Below are 20868 nucleotides of genomic sequence, written 5' to 3'. Positions count from 1 at the left end.
CAACATATAAACTAGCAATGCTGTGTTCATGTCCAGCAAGGAAAATCGCCTACTTTTCCTCTCCCTCACAGTCACAAGGATGCATTCAGGTACCATAACATGGTACCTTTTGATTTTACATGAATCTGTACCCGGTACTTTTGACAGAATTCAATTGGTACCTTTAAAAGTACCTAATTTGGAACCCATCACTATCTTCAACAGCCCTATCAAAGAAAGGTGAATTCCTAAAAAATAGTGTTTCACTAACAGGAAAAAAAGAAGATCAAAGATTGTTTTCAGGGAAGACAGCAAAAACTGAAATCTAATCAAGTTTTTTTTTGTCTTATTTTAAGTAAAAACTGTCTGGTTACACTTGATATGAGCCACAGTCACCTGACCAGTCCAAAAAAATGTCTCGTTTCAAGTTAATTAAAAACAAAAATGAGGACTGAATTGCTTGTAACAGGTCAAAAAAAATCTGCAAATGGAACACAAAACATTTGCTCAAAAATTTGCTAAAACTAGAATAATGTCTCAATACAAGTAACTTTCCTCTTGTTCCATTGGCATTTTTTTTACTTGTTACAAGCAATTCAGACTTCAATTTTGTCTTTAAATGATTTTAAGAACTACATTTTTCTGGGCAGGTCAGGTGAATGTGGCTCAAATTAAGTCCAAAAAGACATTTTCTACTGAAAACAAGACAAAAACACTTGATAAGATTTCAGTTTTTTGCAGTGAAGGTTTTAAATCTCCAGTCTACATCTTTCCTATGGAACAATTCAGCCACAGAGAGCTCAATGAAGCTGTTCCTCTCCTGTGTGCTTTGAAAAATACGTCCATCATTTCATGAACAAACGGATGAGTGTTTGCTCCTTCCTCCAGATGGTGGACCTTCCTCCCCCTCACCTCTTTGTGTTCCTCTTGCAGTGTTTCCTATTGTCTGACCCTTCTGGCTCGCAGAGCTCTTTACACTACAGTGACTAATTTAGACTCCTTTTACTCCTTTTAAAAAAGAAAGAAGAAAAAGAAATAACACTTTGAGATAATTCCAGCACACACAGACTTTCCTGTGCTGATCGATTCCAGTTAAAGGTGCAGCTCCCATGTGAGTCTCAGCCTCTGCTCTGTTCCGGTGAACAATCCAAAGAAATCATAGACAAGTTACGCAACAACACCCACTCATCTAGAGTTTCATACCGATGACCACATTTTATAAACTGACTTCTCCTCGGGTGGTGATGGAAAGCTAAAAGGAGATTTTGTAGCTGAGAAACCTGTAAATCAAAAAGTGAAAATTAAAATGTATAGCCAGATGCTAATAAATCATGTGTGTAATAAATAAAGTATATGGTTTGAGTTTAATGGGTCTAGCTACACTTTAAAGTATAAAATCTGAAGCAGTCTGGCTGTTAACTTGCAAAGCTGAGAAAATATAACTGTGAGCCAATCTGAGGAAACACTTGTCACTTTAGTCACACTTCTTCTGTTCTTCTGTTAACAATTTCACTTAGCAGACCCTTTTTGTCCAAAGCGACGTACAACCTGAGGAGTTTGGGGGTATGATGCATAGCTTAAGGACACCTCAACAGTGTCCTATTCCTGGGACTTGAACCAGAAACCCTCCAATTTCAAAGCCAAGTCCCTATGGACTGAGCTACAGCTTCCCACTATGAAAAAACAGAACCAGAAATGGTTTCAATAAAATATCTTAAAGCCATCATTTACAGTTTGAAACATGTCTCCAAAAAAGTTGGGACAGGGAAAACATACTATAGAAATTGTGTGTTGCTGCAAAAGAAAACAAATAGAAGAAAAAAAATAGAAGACAACTTCTTTCTAACTGCATTAATTTCTACAGATTAGTAACATGATATGATATGAAAACTGACAGACCAAGTCATGAAACAAAAGTTTCAGAGTCGACAAATCTACTACTCTGTGAGAGACTGTGTGAGCAAATCAACAATTAGGGATGTCCTGATTCGATACATGGATTGGTATCGGCGCCGATATGGCTATTTTTGAAGGATCAGGTGGCATCGGATTTTGTTGTGTGATCGGGACGATCCAGTTGTCATGTGTTTTCAGCACTGTCACGCTTTACGGCTGCTGTAAATCAAACTACGTAGCGAACATGTCTTTGTGTAGGACTACTTCCCTTTGTAAAGCGGTGATAGTTAGGACTGCACAGATCACAATTTTCTGGCCAATCACCAATCTTTAAAAAGCCTGACCTGCGGATACTGATTTGGTCCTGAGTTTTAGGTCTCAGAGCAAAAAGCAACAATGGCTGGCTGTCAGAACATCCTGGAGGTATGCAAGATCAGTTTCATACGTAAGGATGAGCTGATCACAGATCCCCCAAAATTAAGGAAATCGGCATTGATCAATCAATGCATGTCTAATGATAGTCAAACAGCACCTTGCAGCATTTATAAAGTGATTGTTCCTCAAAGAGGTACCAACAGGGCATACTTCGATACAACAAATATGATTCATCATTTTCAACAGAATCACCCAATGGGGTACAGGATTTATCAGAGAAAAGTATCGGTGTCATATCAGTTTCAGCAAGACATGTCGTGAAAAATCAGATTGGAAGTCAAAAAGTCTGTATCAGGACTTCCCTATTAACAATTTCAGATTGATTCCCCCAGGAATTTTAAAATTTGAGGATTTTTATATCTGCAGTCCATAAAATCAGTGGCAGACTCTGGAAATCTGGAGGAATCTCTTTCCTAAAGGGTCAAAGGCTGAAAACCAGCACTGGATGGCTGTGATCTTCAGACCATCCTTCTGACATAACTGTCAAGAAAATCACTGGATAACTTCTTTGGGCTTAAGGCTGATCAAGACGGAGTGGGGCAAAATGGAAAATTGTTCTGAGGTCAAAAGCTTAGTAAAAAAGCCAGTATTTGATTCAGACAGGGGGTTCCTATGAGTGCCTATGACAAAAGTAGCTACCAAAAAGCAAAACTCAGGTCATGAGCAATGAGGCTGATTCAGAAAGGCTGAAACCAACAGTTTGTCCAGTGTCTGTTTAATGCTGGCTCTGGAAGTACAGCAAACCACATAGACACCAATTCATAAATGACAAATTCTACAGCAAAAGAAAAACATGTTTGCGGCCTGGTTAAAAAAATGACTGCAGTCTGAATGGCTCATTTCTCAAACAGCACACACTGTACAGGGCACTTCTTTAAAAACTGAGCTGTTTAGGAGATAACAGGATTATAAGTTTGTCCAACAGCTCACCTGGTGGTCACCCTGTATTTGTTAGTGTGGAGGCTTAAAGCCCACCCCTTGACTTCAGAGCTTCCAATATGGCACCGACAACGACAGGCTTCAGAACTCTGTATCAAAAACAGACAGGTGATGTCACGGACACTATGTCCATTTCTTAGTCTAACTTCTGTGGGAGCTACACTTTTAGGAGGACCCTATGCCGGGAAATATTTACAGCTTTTGGAGTAACAAATGGTGCTTCAAGTATCACAACAGCATGGCTCTGTAGTAGTAGAGTCCTGGTGACTAAACTGGCCAGACTGCAGTTCCAACCGGTCATCTAGTGGCAGCAATCGGTAAATTGTGAAATGAAAAATATAACCACGAGAGCCACAGAAATCCTTTATGGGGCAAGGATGGCACAAAATTTCACTGTCCAGAAACTGGTCTTCTTGGTTTTTAAACTTTTACAGACTACTGTTTAAAAGGTAATGCAACATGGTGGTTAACATACCTGTCACAGTTTTTCTTTAAACCTAGAGTATAATTAAATATAGTTTTCATAAAACAAAACATATTGTTTTTGTACTGTATTTAGACAAATTTATGGCTTTATCAATTCCTACAACTCTAACTCTATTCTTATCATATTTTGCACAGTGTTGCAACTTTTTTGGATCTTAGCGGTTGCTGTACTTTAACAGTTACCAAATCGGTATTAGAGTGAAATCTTCTTATCAATTCTCCATTCATCCATAAGAAAAGTCTGAAGTGTTACAAAGTGTTACTTCAATAAGTAATTTCTAAGCCCCAAGGATAAAAGTACAGCTGATCGGGTCATCAGGCTCCTCGACAAACTCCTGCTTCTCTGATTTGACACTGACAGCAAGGTACCAGACAACCTGACTTCATTTTGATGCTACTTCAGATTCAGACAAACTTATAAGCTCACTGCCTCTTTAAGGAAGAAAATAAGTATTGCCCCTCAGTCTGACATGTTGTATAAAAACACCTATAGATTCCCCTCTGACCACGTCTTAAGCTGAGATGTTACTAAGCAAGCATTCAGGCTCTCACAGGGAATATTCATGGAGCTCGGTTGCTAAGATCCATAGGACGGGGGTTCCTGTGTGGCATTGTTCGCTGGAGAACAGAGAGAAAGAAGCAAGCAGAGATTGATGAGAACAGTCAGTCTGTTGAGGTCCTTGCTCAATGGAGCTTTCTCTTGACAAGTCAGAGCCTTTGTGGTGTTGAAATATTTGCCATTAGAGTATCAATAGAGGGGGGAGTGAAAAGCCCCTGGAACGCAGTCTGCATAGATTAGAGGACTTACGGGTTAAAGGAAGGGCATTGTGCTTATGAAATTTGTTATTTGGGATCACCTCAGGGCAGGTAATGGTTAATCATTCGTGTGTTCTGTGTCTTAGCTTTCATAATAACAGCATTAGGTGGATGTTAGCGTCATTTAGAAACATCTGCTACTTAAGAAAGCCAGACCTGCAGACACTGATTACATGGTAGGAGCAGAGACAACAGACACAGAGACAAATGTTTAACCAATGGCTTTGTACTTAAAAAAAAAGGCCAATGACAACCTTACTTCTAACATAATGAATAGTTCCCAACAGTAGCAGCGCTCAGGCAGAACCAGCCTGCCACACACGATGCCTGTTAAATAAACTAAATCACAACAAGTCTGAGAATTAGAATTGAAAACCACATCAAGCTTTCAAACACAGCAAAGCAGGGTTTTCCAGGCATGGAGCCAGAGCTGAACAGAGTTCATTCATTTAATTCTAGGATAAATTATAATTCATTATGGTTCCTTCTAGCCACAGAGTCTCTTTAATGCAGGTTACTGGCTGAATTAACCTGCCAAAACAAGCCCTTGTTCTCATGTGGTGATAAAGAGCCAGACACTTGTTTTGTTCAGGGTTTGACAGCTGACTGGACCTCATTAAATGAAGAGGTAATAAAAAGGCTTTGTCTAGATTATCTGCTCTCTTTCAGACTTTGAGACAGTTTCTCTTTTCTCTTTAGAGTTTTTATTTTAAAATCATATTTTTCCCCAAGTATACATTGACTTCTTTTCACTTTCTGTTATAAGAATGTGAATAATCATTTCTCTGGTGCTGTCACTGCCCTGTCTCCTGTAAACCAGCAGAAGTGGCATCCAGCAGTTGAAACGGATCTGAATATGCAAGCCATATGCTGCTGTAACTCCAACAATTACACAGTTCAATGATATGTGAGAGAAAAATAACACAAACTGTCTTTTTTCTTCTCATTATCTCAGACTGGGTGGCATCAGGCCAAGCAAGCTGCCCCCAGCCCATACATCCCTCTCCCGAGCTATGCTTTCAGCTCCTCCAGGAGAACTCCCAGGCTTTCCCAGGCCAGATGGGATACATAATCCCGCCCCCGTGTTCTGGGTCTACCCCAGGGGTCTCCTCCCAGTTGGATGTGCCAGGAAAACCTCAGAAGCCCAGGAAGTATCTTTTTCAGCTGCCACAACTACCTCAACTGGCTCCCTTTAGTGCAGAGGAGAAGCAGCTCTGCTCTGTGCTCCCTCCTGAGGTCTGGGCACCAGAGCCGGTCTCAACAGCTGAGACCAGGCACCTTTAGAGGAGACTCATTTAGGTCACCTGTTTCCATGATGTCTTTATTTTGGTTACAAATCAAAAGCTTCACCTTCAGGTTCATCCCTCTTCCTCTTCATCACAACAGTTAGGTAGAAAACCTGCAGCACTGGTGGCACTGCAACATCACAGATAAACTCATCTTATTTTCACTTTTATGTCTTCACTATTCCTGCACCATACACAAAATGTTTCATACATCCCTGGTTAAGTTTTGAATACATGGTTTGCACGGATTGTTAGTTCACCTATGAAGAACTGTCCTCAAAGAATAATGAGGTCTCTGTGTCAGACCGTAACCGTTCAGCAGAATCCTGGTTCCATTACTTAAGTGCCACCCGCATCTAAAGTTTGCTCAAAGCGATGTGATGTTGACACAGTGGAGGCTGTTTCTGGCAGGTGTAGAGTTAGTGAGCAAACACGATTCTGTGGCAGGATCATGAGTGTGCGCAACAGTTCTAGCAAAAATAGCTCTACGGCTACATCCGAGAAAATAAAGACGGTAGAAAAAAAACAGCAGCTGGAATGAGATTTACTCAGATTAAGAAGTCTTTGTCAGTTCCAGTTTAACAAGAAATTATGAAAACAAAAACACTATGACGTTTTTAAATCCTGATACCTGGGCTTTGGTTTCAGCTGATACCAATAATGAGCCATTCCAATACTAGTATTTACTTAACGTTCTCTATTTTTAATATGAAGATGTGACTGAGAATTATGCTTTGTTAATACTTTTCTAACTTTGTAAACCACACTAAAATAATGATATTATCTAAACTTACTATATGATAATTTTATGGGATAAATGTGTGGAGAGTAAATCTCTGACACTAGCAGGAATTATAATATAACTGATAAGTGAGAAATTAAACGTGTTCGTATGTGCTGATGTAGTTATCTTTCTTCATGCTTTTTTAGCTCTGCTGAGCAAAACTGATCGACCATACCAATGTTGATAGACAGAAAAGCATAGAACTAAGTTGAATAGAACTTTCCTTTGGACAGGCCTTTTGTCACCAATATCTAATCTCTTTTTTTTAAATCTGCATTGGAACTGATACCTCACATGAGAATCGTATCCCTATTTTCATGCAGGATCTATGTTCTTCCGATGGCATAAACCCCATTTCCACCAAGCAGTCTGGTATAGATCAGTACGGTCTGGTACAAGCCGGCTCGGATAAGCCTGGTCGTGTCTATGTTTCCATAACCAATGGGCATAGTGGGCGGCATGAAAGCCGGCTGCCGATAGCCGCATCAGTTAAATAACAGAGTGACGCCATAGCAGCATGACACAGTGTACCTGGCAGATAAATCCTACAAAGAAGAAAAATGGGAGATAGAGCAATGATGGGGTACACCAAGCAATGGGTCTTTGTGATTAGCATGCGGCTCTTTGATACAAAGCCCAATCAAACTTTGTTACAGAGAAGAAATACAGCCACTGTTGCACAGTATTGACCAATCAATGGTCTGCAGTGTTATAACTACACCTTTCGGGATCGAATCAGTTTAGCCTGGCACCCCAACAGAAGGGTCCCAAAAAGTGGGACAGCTCGTCTCGGTTATTTGGGGATCTGTCCTGGGATTAACCTGTGGAAACGCTGTGAAGTGCCTGGACCGAATCGAAACAGGGCTTAAGTGTCTTTAACACTCCGGGAAAAGTGTCGATGTACCAACAAGACTGGTGATAAAGAGATTAATAAGTTACTACCTTCAGTCATTTCAGAAAGAGACCATTTCTGTTGAACTATCGTGCTAATGCAGCATACCTACATAATTAATTCACAGACACTGTGAATGTTTTTTTTACAAATTTTAAATCATGATTTTCTTTTTTCGTCCAAAAATTTCTCTTTATTTTTCAAATTTTGTCCCTTCATTTCAGTATTGGTTTATGAGCTGGGTTGTAAAAAAGTTACAGCTTTTCTCCAGCAGAGGGTGATCCTATTTTTTCTAACACGCGATGTGCACAACAGTCTGTAGACATCATCCTTTAACTTTTTGCACATGGTCTGGTGTTAAATAGCAAACTTAAAGTCTGAATCTGAAATATCAAAGAATCACAATCTAAATTGAATCAGCATCCCAAAAATTGTGAAAGAATCAAATAGGGAGAAAAGCATATTGTCCCAGCTACAATTCAATCAAGTGTTTTTACCTGTAGTACAGGAGCTCTGACTCCAGCTGGACCACGTGTCTCTGCAGTGCCGGCACATGACTGGCTTTGGCCTCCAGTTCCTTCACTTTGCCCAGGCCGCTGAGCAGGGCCTGCCTGGCCTCCTCCACCTTCCTCCTCATGCCCACCTGCTCCTTTTTCAAGGCCTGGTTACACTCCTCCAGAGCAGCTACTGTCTCCTTTGAGCTCCACAGCTCCTTCTCCAGTCTCTGGTTACACAGCATAGCCTCCTCTACCTGTTGGTCTCTGGTGTTCTGCAGCAGCTCGATCTCCTGGATGAGGTTCTGCAGACCCTTCAGGTTGCTGTAGGTGCTGCTATTTAGGCTGGCGTTGCTCATACCTTTCTGAGCAGATTGTTTCTGTTGGGCAACAAAGCAGCCATCCTCTGGTTTGTGTTTGGAGTGGCTCTTCCATAGTCCTACCTGGAGAGGAGATGGGAAAGGGTCACAGTCTCCTCCAAAAACAAAATTAGACCTGCATGGTCACATCTTAGTGGAGCGCCAAAAAGGTGCACCCAATGGTCCAAGTTTAAGGTTATTCTATTAGCATATGTATTAAATCTGGGCGATAGAACACTTAAGATATACAACCGGAAACAACTGTCAAAAGAATTTCGATAGAATTCATTCAATCATGTTTTGACAGACATTTTATGAGCCAATCATATCTGGGAGAGGAGATGCAAATATGATTATTCAGCGCTTGCAGAGTGATTTATCAAATCAAATCTGAGACTGTTAGCAGTCTCTTTTTTGGGGGGGGGTCTATATTTAGCATGTTTGAAAGGCAGGTGCAAATTGGCACAGTGTTACATACAAACAGCTGTGGTCATTGTGATGCAGAGGTGCAATTAAAAACAAAAGAACAACACGGTTGGACTGTCATAAATAAAAACAGTGGAGATATATCATCCATCCAACAACGGAATTTTTGAGCTTTGATTGATTTTTAACTGGAGCTTTGTGTTTTCGCAGGTCTCCACTTGTGCGTAATGAACGTTCATCTCCTGCACTCTCTGGAGAGCGCAGGAGATGAACCTCCCTCTTCATTCATCAGTGGCTCAGTGTAAGGACAATCACCACTGAATGACCTCCAAACTGTTTCCCCGGCATTTCCGACCATTGTCAGCCTAAACACAGCACCAGCCAGCTGTTTTGTGTGCACAGCAATGGCCAAGGGTCACGGTAGAGGACGCGCACCACATTGGACTCAGTCTGTGACCCATTCATCTGATTTCTCCAACTGTATGGTTTCAAACTTCATTTTTCCGCTCTCCCAAACTCTCCATGGTGACAGCAGGTAGCACGCGCTAAATCCTCATTTAAAGAGGGCTGTTTACACCTGTAATCAATTGCGCACTCAGTCTTAGGCCATGTCCACACCTAGCCGGGTATTTGGGGAACTGCATATATCTTTATCAGTTAACCTATCATTCACTCTAAACTGCAGTTTTACGTCACTAAAAAACTATGTTTTCTGAAAACTCCAGCTAAAGTGAAGATTTCGGAAAACTCTGGGTTAATGGTTTCATGTAGACGCTGGAAAACGTGAGTTTCCAGTTCTCAAATGTCACAGCTAAATGACAGGGGCTCATTCTGATTGGCTGACACGAGTTTGACGTCTGTGAAACACTGCAAAATATTGTTTGGCGTGCCTCGAGATGCACTTATCAGCAGATTTGCCTACTGTATTTGGACAAAGTATTATTAGCAACAAACAAGGGGGGGATATTCGATTTTGAAAATGCCTACGTGTGGTCATGACCTTAGAAGATTGCCTGCAACATGCCCACTAAGAACAAAGTACAGTAGTAATATAATGTTCTTCAGTCCATCTGTCATGTTTAACCTCTGATGAAAAAAATAAACCAAGTCAAAAATAACCTTCTTATGTCTTCACAACTCACGTATGAGTAACGAGCCATTTCAGTTTGACAAAATAGTTTTTTGATTTATATTTTGTTATATATCGACATCGATTGATATGAAACAAAAAATTGTGTTTTAGGATTTTTTCTCATATCGCTACTACTTGAAAGACTAAATAACAGGGAAAATTGTACTTTTCTAACATTTAAAAAGTCAATGAGTGTTGCTTTGCATAAGCCATAGATTGCCATGAAATTTTATGAAGTTGATGACAACTGTAAAGTTAAGACTTCTTTGGTGGACTGTTGAACAACCTACCTTTTCAATGAAGTGTACCCTGAGTTTAAACATGGTAGGGGAGGGGTTAAAGCATCTTGTTTCAGAGTTTGAATTGTGTCACTGTAACATTACACAGATGAGCATCTTATGTTGCATGCACAGTTGTGGGACCACATTCTATGATCTCTCACCTGCAGAGCCAAACAGCGGGCATCACTGCTCTGTAAAGCTGCTCTCATGTCCTCTATCAACTCCCTCAAACTCGCATTTTCGTCTTCCAGTTTGGCTATCCGGTCCTCAGCTTCCTCCAGTGCCACTATCTCCTCGTAGCACTCTTTGGTGCAGGATCCGAGCCTGCAGCCGGAGGCGTGCCGTCCCTCCGAGGAGGAGCAGGAGCCCTCACTGACACCCACAGACAGCAGCTTCTCACGCCGCCTCAGAGGGCTTCTCAGGCGGATCTGAGTCTCTATGTGCTCGCTGTCTTTCCCCACCAGCATCCGGCCGTTCTCATACTGACAGCCCGCCTTTGTGCTGAAGTGTCCGCACAGTTTGGCGTGGAAGTGCCTGAAGGACAGCTCGCTGGGTAAACTGTCTCCGGAGCTTTCTGCATCCTCTGAGTCTTTGTTCAGCCCTAAAATATCACATAAAATGTTAAAATCCTCCACAGGAATTTTACCTCCACCTTGATAGTCGATGTGATGGAAAATCTCCTGCAGGTATTGATCCAGTCCTGTAGCCAAAACGATGATTTCGTTCTCCACCCCCCTGTCCAGTCCGTAGTGGTACGCCAGAGTGCTGACTATCCATTGTGTCCTGCGCGCTGGTCGGCTGTACGGATCAGAGAAGTCCTTTGCATCCATTATTTCCAATGGGCAACATCATAATTCCTCAACCCCAGCGCAGAAAGTTTGTTTCGTCTAGCGTCCTCTGCGAGTTTCGTGTTCATCCCCCTCTCTGGAAACTCCGAGCAGACTGGAGGAGCAGAAACGAGGCGTGTGTTAAAACTCAGCCCAGATTTGAATTAAGCACTGCCCCCCAAATCCAAAACCAGGGGTCCCAACCGGGCTCCAGTAACATACACACACTACAACGGTCTGTGGGTGCCGTTTGCCAGAATGTAATTGCCACCAGGTGTGTAAACTTGTGTCATTCACAGGGGTAAGACCCCGTTAAGATGTAAGATACCCAGGAGACGAATAGCCTGCTGTAGTGCAGAGGTGCAGTCTTTTTTTTCAGCTGGAGAATTTTTACAACGTGGATTTATGCATGGTTAGCAATTTTCCTTGTCCCTCATGCCATGCATTAGCCATGCAGTTTGAAGTGAAATGTTGCACAGCCCTCCCTAAAAAGATTTTTAGAGACTTATTATGGCCTTTTTTTTATTCTATTTTACCACTGTATCATTTAAGTCTGTTTAGCTTCACGTCCAAATACATCCTGCAAAAAGTACATCGCAAAATCGATTATTGGAGGTGTAGTTAAAGTTCTTTTCATTGGTTTGATGCGGAAATGACATTCACCAAAAAAAAAGAAAAAGAAAAAAAAAATCACTCCGCGTCAATTTGGCTGATGTATTTCTTAAACTTTTGCTTGCATACTGCCTTTCAAATCGCAGTAAGTCAGAAACCCCACCTGTTTTCTTTCACGGTGAGAAATTCCGATAGTAGCAGACAGCACGTGCGGGCACCAACACACCTCACTTCCTTCACAACAGCGGTTGTCATGGTGACGCGTTGCTAAAATGAAATCTAAAAGTTGTGAGGCTTAGGTTAACTTTTCTTTAATTAGCAAACGAACCTTCTGTGGGGATAAAGTGAAACATAAAACAGAGGAATGTTACCTTAAAAAAAGCAATTAAAGGGAAAAAAAAAACTTTAAAGACGTATGAAATGACAGCTGACATGAAAAGACAAGACTTTTTTCATCCACACCACTAGGAGCTGAGGTGAGTGCCAATCAATTCGTCTCCTGTTTTAAATCTGTTTTTAACACATAACTCAAAGTGTGTACAGAATGAAGATATGGGGGGCGTGACAGTAATGGGTTCAGGTGGGTGTCCTGGACATTTTTTGTGATTCCACCTTATGATCTTCTTTGCATAAACAGCAAAGCATTACCCAGCATATTATACATTTCTGAGGTCCTTAAGGTGGTTATATTAAGAAATTAACTGTGTTTTATTCTTTTTTTTTGTAAGTGTGGCCTTTAAATGTAGTTATTATTGTGTGACTATTTAGGTATTTTGGGACAGCAGCTTGGATATGATGGGTCATGTGTTTACTTCAGAAAAATTCTGTCAAACTGAATGTTTCTTGCCCTGCATTCACCACATGTATAAACAATTTTCTACTCTCCTTTGTGCTGGAATTAAATCAAGTTTAAAGAGCATTTGGACCATAGATAAGGCAAGGTGATAGAGAGGGACTCCAACATTTACTTACAGTTGTTGCTCTGCCCCCTGTTACAAATAATCTTATCATTAAAGTTTGTTCATAAACAACAACTATTAACTTCAGACTTGTTTTTTTTTTGCATCTGTTTTATTATCATTAAAGTTTGTTCATAAATAATTATGTACTTTAGAGTTGATTTTTTTTTTCTTTTTTTTTTGGGGGGGGGGGGGGGGGGGGCATCTTTGTGATTCTGTGCTAATAAAGATGTCAAGTTACTATGGTGAAAGACCATATGAATGCATCTGTATTTTGTTTCATTATATTGGTATGTACGTAGTGTCTCAAATTACCTGAAACATGGTGTACCAAATTGCCAAGGTATAAAAAAAAATAAGACAAAAAATATGGAAAATTACAAAGGAGTAAAAGTAGTGTAAGATATGGAGGACTAGTAGAAAAAAAGAGAAGAAGTAGAAGTAGTGTGAGTAATAATAGTTGCAGAAAAAATTGTTTAAATAGTGGAGTGAGCAGAGTAAGTTAAAGTCAAAGTTTTGGTATTTTAAGTAACTGTAGGAATGGTGGTAGTATCAGTGTATGAGTAAATGCTGAAAATAAATATTGTTATGATGCTAAGTTATCACTTTATGGAATAAACCGACAAATTGATACCACTTTGGTTATAGTACCTAAAGTTTATGTTTATTCATGGTTAAGTAAAGGAAAGGAAAATTTAACCTTTTCTTATTTTCTCTGCTGAACTTTAGATTATTTAAATTTGCTTTACCCTGTGTTGACTGTCTGACCCATATTCCTAGTGTTATTTCTCTTTAACACGTCTCTTGCAGTTGAATCAGACCCCATGGCAAGCATGTCAGACACAGGTCTGAGCAACTCCCAATCAGACTCTACTGAAGGGGGTGAAGATAACAGAGAAGAGGAACATGTCATTACCCCTGAGACTGATGTGTTGTCCACGGAGCATGGTTTGGAAAAGAGGTCAGACTCTACCGGGGAGATCACAACACACACAGATGACAGCTCCTATTACATCACATGGACTGTTTATATCGCCCTCGCTGTCCCAAGTGGTAAGTTTGCTGTACAGAATATGTACACAATTTACACTCTCTTCACATGCATTTAGAAATGTTCCCACTGAATGCCTAAATATTGATGTGCAAAGATTAAAAAAAAGATATTTATAAAAGAAATTTAGGGGAGGAGAATGATGTCCCTGAAAATCCAGAAAAGGATAAAAAAAATGTTGAAGAATTCACCTTCTGTTTCAGTGAAAGCTGACACAGCTCAGAGCTGCTACCATGTTGAATACAAGCTGCTACCAGGTGACACAGAGACCATGAAAGTGGATCTGGTGCTGTTTGGAGCCATGGTAAAACTGTACAAAGAATATGAGGTCAAGGTAACCATGGCGTGATGAATGATTGTGACTGTGTGTGTGTCATTAATAATCCATTAATGAATCTCCTGAATGATCTACAATATAGTCTCTACATTGACTAGAGTTACATTTAATTATGGATGACAATTTTTTCAACTAACTCTTCACAAAACAAGAAAATAAAACAGAGAAGTAAAAATATGTATGAGTTGACTTTGTTACAGATTCTCCGAACATGGCATGAAGGAGGTCAGATGTGGATTGGTCTGACCGAGGATGTCAAAGTTAGAGTCAACAGGGACATGCTGATCAGTATGGGGTCTTATAAGATGAAGATCCAGGTGTGGAACAGTATGGATAAGTTATCCAGACAGGCCCGGCTAGGCAGACTGAAAGCCCTCAAACTGTCACAGGATCAACTCCAGGATTCAGCAGACGCACATGGTACTGATCTCAGTTCAGCCATATACAACTCTGTATTGTACATATTGTGTATGCTATGAACCTTTTTTCTTAAATATGTGTCATTTTAATTCACATATTTCTTCCCTCTGAGGTGGAACAAAGTTCATGGTACGCAAAATGAGAACCGTACACCAGAACAAGTTCAAAAAGCACAAGAGTGAAACACAACTTAGCTCCAATGAAGCTGATGAGGCTGATGAGGGTTCAGAAACAGGTAAGGATTCAGAGTTTGCCTTCGTAATCTAACGTTGTGATGCTGCACTCCAGCATGTATTCGTCCTTACTTAAAAATTTTCTTCTTTCCCAAGCATCACTCTAACATACAATACACACTGATGAAAATTTATGTGATTTCTTAAACCTTTTTTACCCTTTTAGGAACAGATTTTCTCAGTTTACCATCAGACACCTCCAGCATTGAGGATATACACAAGACAGACACTGCCTCCGTTGAAATCAGCCTCGTTCATTTGTTGGCAGGTGAGTCCATCACAAATTCATGCACCATCATGTTTTAAACAAAGAGATGAATGACCGGTTCAACCACAAATCCAAAATGATAATAATATAATGTATAAAAATATATTAAAGTAATCAAAACAATGGAACTGTCCCTTCATTTAGCCTTAAGTAGGGTGAATATTAACCCTCTGGATTATAGTGGTGCAGCGTTCAGCTGTTTAAAAGTCACGTTCTCTATGGTAGAGCTGCATATCAGCCTCCAGAGTGCTCTCTGCTGCTCCTCTTTTCCTTTGAGCTTCATTCAGTGGTCAGTTGTAACTGGAAGTCATTTTTCTCTGACTCAAAAATGACCAACAGACAGACAAACTGGTGGACCCCTGTTAGCAAATATCCTGTCAACTCTTTTATTCCAAAAGAAAAATATGATGATAGACACATGTAGTCCCCTGTGGTAAATTTTGGAAAAAACAAATACATTGTTTTTCATTTCAATTTTTTTCCCTTAAAACACTTAAGGAAAGAACCTTGGCACAGGCATTCATATAATGCAGAGTGTTTTTATAGTGTGTTTATAAAGCAACTTGACGTCTAGCTTGGTGAATTATGAAATAGTTTTTTTAAGCATCTGTAGAGATATTTAACCGTACATTATAAAAGGTTGACCAAGATGCATCTCCTAGATTTTCTCAATGATCAGGGATTTAAAATTGACTGCTGAGTCCAAGTACTGGCTGTAATAAAACCAAAGCTAACCATACTTGGTCTGCCATGTTTTTAATTTCTTGTTTGAACTGGTTCATAGAATTTGCTGGGGGGGGGGGGGCAATTTGTTTTAAGTGTACATTTTATGATGTATAGTTACTCAAAGGCCCAACTGTGGCTCAGAATTGGAAACTAGAACTTGTTATAAACTCTCTGTGCATCTCATCAGATTCATGCCTTGTACAAAACTTGTCCCAATAATAATAATAATAATAATAATAATAATAATAATAATAATAATAATAATAATAATAATAATAATAATAATAATAATAATAATTATTATTATTATTATTATTATTATTATTATTGTTGTTGTTGTTGTTGTTGTTGTTGTTGTTAATAAGTAAATAGATTTAAATAAATAAATAAATAAAAGATTTTGGAGGAATGTTGAAATTTCACACTCTTGGTGAACAGTGAAAACAACACATTAATTTAGTGTTTTTTTCTGCTCACAAGGGGAGACCTCTTTCACTGACTGCTTCACACTCTGCTCAGCTGGTGTATTGGAGGTGATGTGTAACATCTCTCTGGACAGACCTTTGATATCTGACAGACTGATGGCTGAACTCAATCCTATGGTCATCACAATATTATCAGCCACTTCAATGCCCTCATCACCGGTCCCTTTCCATGTCCTACAGGTAAAACCCTTATCACTATCAAGATTCAACATTGAGTTCAAGTGTTAATCAAATTTGTGTTTACTTTTTACCAAAGGAGAGATGTGAGCCAGTTTACTGTCAGTACAAGTTTCATAACCTGGCTATGCACAAAACCTGCCATCACAAGCATGCCACCAAAATCTACTTCAGAGATGTGAATGTGATCCTGACCGGCTTAATGAGTGCCAAAGAACTCACAGAGTTCCTCTCTGGTCCACCCCTGGAAATAGAGGTTCATGATCGAGATGCAAAGTTTGAAGAACCACCAGAACCCCAAACAGTGTCTGGTCCAGGGACAGATCCTGACATCCAGCGCACTAAAGTGCAATCAAAACCGAAGACTCCAGTCATGAATTTTTATGGTGTTGCAAAGCTGAACCTCTCAGAGCTGCTGTTTGGGAAGAAAAGCTTAAAAGTGCAAATCCCAATCAGAAGCTGCCCTCCACCTCCACTGCTGCACAGAGGGAGAACTGCTCAGAAAGGGACTGTGTCAGTTTCTTCAGCAAGCAGACATCTAATGCCACAGGGCTGTTATATCGATGCCATGTCCACACTCAAAGTGGAAGTGAAGCTAGCTCATGCACTTGGTGCTGAGAATGACTGTTTCTGTGACGGACCGTTTGGACGCATCGTCTACCTCTTTGATTACAATAATTCCTCTGTCACTGCAAAACTGAGATCAGAGATCCTCAGAATCAATGCATCAGCCTTAAATCTGGGCACACGCTCACTGGAAAATACAGAAAGAGCCCTATCAGATTACATAATGAATTTCAAGCCTGATGAAAGCCCAGATCTGGACCTTGTTACAGGATTCCATGTGCAGGATAAGAGGACACACATTTTTGTTCTGGAAGGGCTGAAACAGAAAGCAGTGAAAAGACTTTGGGAGGCTGTGCCGATGAAGTAAGTCCATGAACACTATCTTGCCAAACAGACGATTAACAGTTTACAGCTGTGCTGTCTGCTCAAATAGAGACTTCCAGTTCCAGTGAGAATCCTGCAGTTTGCTCAATGTTTTGCAGGCTAAGTGGGAGTTCAGAGGAGCAGGTGATAGTTCTCTACAGCTCAGGAATGAGTTTCTTCAGGCGCCTCTATGACTCACTGGATGTGAACCTGAGTCCTGTGCTATTATCTGAGCCATTAGAGGCCATCATGAGACGGCCTCGCATATATGTTAGAGGCCGGGTCTCTCCACCATGCTTCCAAGCTTTGACAAGGTACTCATAGACAGATGGCAGTGAACTAAAAAGACCGTGATTGGGATTTTGCTGTTTTACTACAAGAAAAACAATTCATGGATTTTACAAATAGCCTATTTCAAACAAATCATGCTGTTAGGTATTTGGTCACTTTGTAGAAGTGGAACAAGACCAAAGTTATGATAATGCCTGTAAGCACAAATTAGCGGATTTTTCCTTTGTTTTTTTCCTTTGTTTTTGTTTGTATTATTTTTTAGGTTTTATGTGAGATCTGTGAAATCGAAGACAGGTTTCCAAACCGCTAACTACATACTACATATGAATGTAGAGTTTAGTATGTACTTCATACTGCATGTTACCAACTGATTTTGAACATGGTCAATAGTTAAGTTTAGTTTACTTTAGTTTACTTTAGTTTAGTTTGCCTTTATTTCATCATGTTGCTGTAAAAATACAAGTTCAATATAAAAATAAAAAAAATCTTAAAAAAATGAACAGGAGTAGAAAGAAGAAAAAGTCTTATTTTATCTGCCCCTTCAGTCACAAAATGTTAAATAAACACATGATCAGAACAAACAAAAATACTTTTGGCTGGCATGCTGTTTACCTTTGCATTATGATTTTTTTTTTTTTCACAAAAAAAAAAAAAAAAAAAAAAGGAATCCACAAAAAAGGGCAAATTTCTATCAAACAAAGGAAAAACAGAAAAAAACTAAAGCATTTTTCTACTAAAATTGTTATGTACATTTTTATATTGTATATGTATTTTTCCATTTTAAGGTTAAGAATATCTTCTGTCCCTGTATCTGTTCGATATAATGGTTTTGATATATTTTTTACTGAGTCTTTTGGTTTCTCAAGAGTCTCTGTTCAGGTTATTCCATAAAGTGACACCTTTAACTGTAATACTTCACTCCTTGAGTGTTGTTCTGACTATTGTTTTTATTAAATATATTGAATCTTTTACATTGTAAATGCTTTCTCTCTTCACAAATCAGCACTGAATGTTTGATGGTAGGAGCTTTTTATGAGCTTGTTACATAAATTGTAGTATGTTGAAATCTATTAGAACAATAAGTTTCAGACACTGTAACTCAATGCCTACACATATATATTTTTTTATACTCCATGAGTAATATATTTATATAAATAATTATTATTATATATTTAATTTCTATATTTTTTTTCTATTCATTCTCTAGGTTAAACCAGATTTGTCAAATGAGGAAACTCAAAGATGTGGTGCAGTATAACCTCTTCCCTTCAGCCGACATGATTCTCAGCATGAACAAAGAATTTGGCGTGTCTGTAGAGCAATGGAAGCAAAATGTTGAGCCCAAACCTGAGCTTGAAATCTCCACTCTGCCAGTTAAAACTAAAAGACACGCACCGCTTAACATGACCAACAGAGATTACATGAAATGGAAACACTGCAGCCAGCATTCGCCTCAAAAACAAGACTTCATCCAGGTCTGTAGGCTTATGTTACTGAGTGAAACAGTCAAACTTTTTAACAGAGGAACTTATCTATGACTTTATTTTTCAGGATAATATTAAAGTGGTTCAAGAGAAAAGTAAGAAGCTACAGAAGCCGAAGGCTGCTGTTCTGAGGATGGAGCTGAGCTCTGTCCAACCAGTTTACAACTACAGCATCCAGAGCCTCAACTCAAAGGAGCAAACCATGAAACTGATCCGCAAAGAGATGGCCAAGGTTTGATTACTGAGCTGTATAAGTAGTAAATTTAAGCAGTACACGTCCAATGAATATATTGAAATGGTACAAAGGTGATGAACAGCAAAAGGTTAATAAAAAAAGGTAAGGTTACCCAAAACTGAAAAATGATGAACACTACATAATTGCACAGAAAGGCCCTTTAACAAATCAAAGCTGTTCAACAGAAATGGAGATTGATTAAGCCTTGAAAGTTGGAGCGACCAATTCCTACAGGTGTGTCAAGTTTCCTTGATTCCTTCCAACCATCTCTGTTTGTATAATAGTACAAGGTAATTCATGCAGAAAGAGAGACAGAGCATCAGAACATTTACAGAAACAGGTCTTTACTACAGAGAAATGAAGTCAAAGAAAGTCAAGGTGAGCTCAGTGAGGAGAGTTTCCTTCAGCATCCAAAGACTCTCAGAAACTAGGACAGGAGACTCTGACAGGAAGAGGTCTGGCAGAGCCAAACCAGAACCAGATCCAGAACCAGAAGACCAGTTTCTGAGAGTCAACAGCTTCAAGCTTCACAGCTTCAAAGAGGTGGTAGTGTCTCAGTCTCAGTTTCAGTTACTGTGAAGAGAAGACTTTGAGATGCAGCTTTGACAGGTCAGACTGCAGAAAGAAAGACATCCATCACTGAGACAGAGGCAGAAAAAGAGAAAGAGGCTGGACTGGACCATCAGACACCACAGATGGACTTCTGAAGACAGGAAGATGGAGATATGAACTGTGGTCTTGGTACAGAGTGAGACGCACCCTGAACCAAAAAAAGGCAGAACTGTAAGAATTACATCAAAGAAAGCTACAAACTTTTAGAGAAACTGCTGGAACAGAGCTTGAAGAACTTTCTGAAGATTTGATTTTCATTGCAGAAGGAACAACAGTAGTGTCAAGCAGTTTGATCTGACAAAGATGGAAACTTTGATGAGTCTTAAGTTTAGAAAACATTTTGGTTTATGAAACTGACTGAAACTAATGGTGGTGCTTTTTATGTGACCGACTTAAAAGAGCATGACAGTCAGTGATAAGACTGATCACCTGTTTATGGTCATTTCGAAGGTGTGTAATTGCTGCTGCTGCTGATTAAGTGTGAGATGAAAAGATACATTTGGTTTTAAAGAGAGTCTAAGATTTTTCATTACAAGTGTTACCTACATGTGGACAGGGCAAAATCATCAAGATAGTAGATATACCAGTGAGGGTCTAAATTTAAACCAAATAAATAAATAGATAAATAAATTTAAAAAATATATAGTGATTAAACCTAAATTTTTGAAGTAGTTTTTAGTGTTTTTCAAAATTAGTATACAAAACTATAAAATTACAGAATTATTTGGATAACTTGGATTTATTTTAGGTATAAAGCCAATAATGACATACAATGTTGATTTGTAATTTTGAAATGAAGAAACACTTTTCTGCTCTCTTAAATCACAGTAAAATTGATGTAAAATGAAACTAATTATGTGTAACTAAATTTGTAGCTCATTTTATAAGGGTATAGGTCCAGACTTACAATAGAATGTTTTTAACTGAAATTTGCAGGTAAATCTTACCTTATGCAGCTGCATCCTGTTCCCTCCTCACTTATCATTGCAATAATAGTTACGCTTTAACAATAAACT

At 39.3% G+C, this 20868-nt stretch overlaps 2 protein-coding genes across 3 annotated transcripts in view; one reads left to right on the top strand and one right to left on the bottom strand.

The window, feature by feature from the left end:
- The window catches only part of efcc1 (EF-hand and coiled-coil domain containing 1), a 28218-nt gene extending 16395 nt beyond the window's left edge, over positions 1-11823 (bottom strand). Inside the window, exons 1-3 of one of the 2 annotated variants that reach the window (XM_074670542.1) lie at positions 11808-11823; positions 10367-11147; positions 8011-8450 (exon numbers count right to left, since the gene is read on the bottom strand). In XM_074670542.1, the coding sequence (XP_074526643.1) occupies positions 8011-8450; positions 10367-11035 (1109 nt within the window). In that variant the 5' untranslated portion in view covers positions 11036-11147; positions 11808-11823. Of the gene's footprint in view, positions 1-8010; positions 8451-10366; positions 11322-11807 lie in introns of those variants that run through there. The other variant, XM_074670452.1, reaches the window with a different exon arrangement.
- Positions 11824-11975: 152 nt separating this feature from the next.
- The window catches only part of cfap92 (cilia and flagella associated protein 92 (putative)), a 14579-nt gene continuing 5686 nt past the window's right edge, over positions 11976-20868 (top strand). Inside the window, exons 1-11 of the mRNA XM_074693897.1 lie at positions 11976-12120; positions 13414-13656; positions 13858-13988; positions 14192-14411; positions 14524-14646; positions 14811-14912; positions 16119-16303; positions 16380-17230; positions 17350-17544; positions 18729-18996; positions 19073-19237. Coding sequence (XP_074549998.1) covers positions 13428-13656; positions 13858-13988; positions 14192-14411; positions 14524-14646; positions 14811-14912; positions 16119-16303; positions 16380-17230; positions 17350-17544; positions 18729-18996; positions 19073-19237 — 2469 coding nt within the window. The 5' untranslated portion in view covers positions 11976-12120; positions 13414-13427. The remainder of the gene's footprint in view (positions 12121-13413; positions 13657-13857; positions 13989-14191; positions 14412-14523; positions 14647-14810; positions 14913-16118; positions 16304-16379; positions 17231-17349; positions 17545-18728; positions 18997-19072; positions 19238-20868) is intronic.

This window comes from Halichoeres trimaculatus, unplaced genomic scaffold, assembly GCF_033239565.1.
Source record: "Halichoeres trimaculatus isolate MK-OKI-2021-1 unplaced genomic scaffold, fHalTri1.1 fHalTri1_scaffold_1, whole genome shotgun sequence".
Lineage (NCBI taxonomy): Eukaryota > Metazoa > Chordata > Actinopteri > Labriformes > Labridae > Halichoeres > Halichoeres trimaculatus.
Note: the sequence above shows the minus strand (reverse complement) of the source record. Positions and strands in the feature narration are given on the sequence as shown.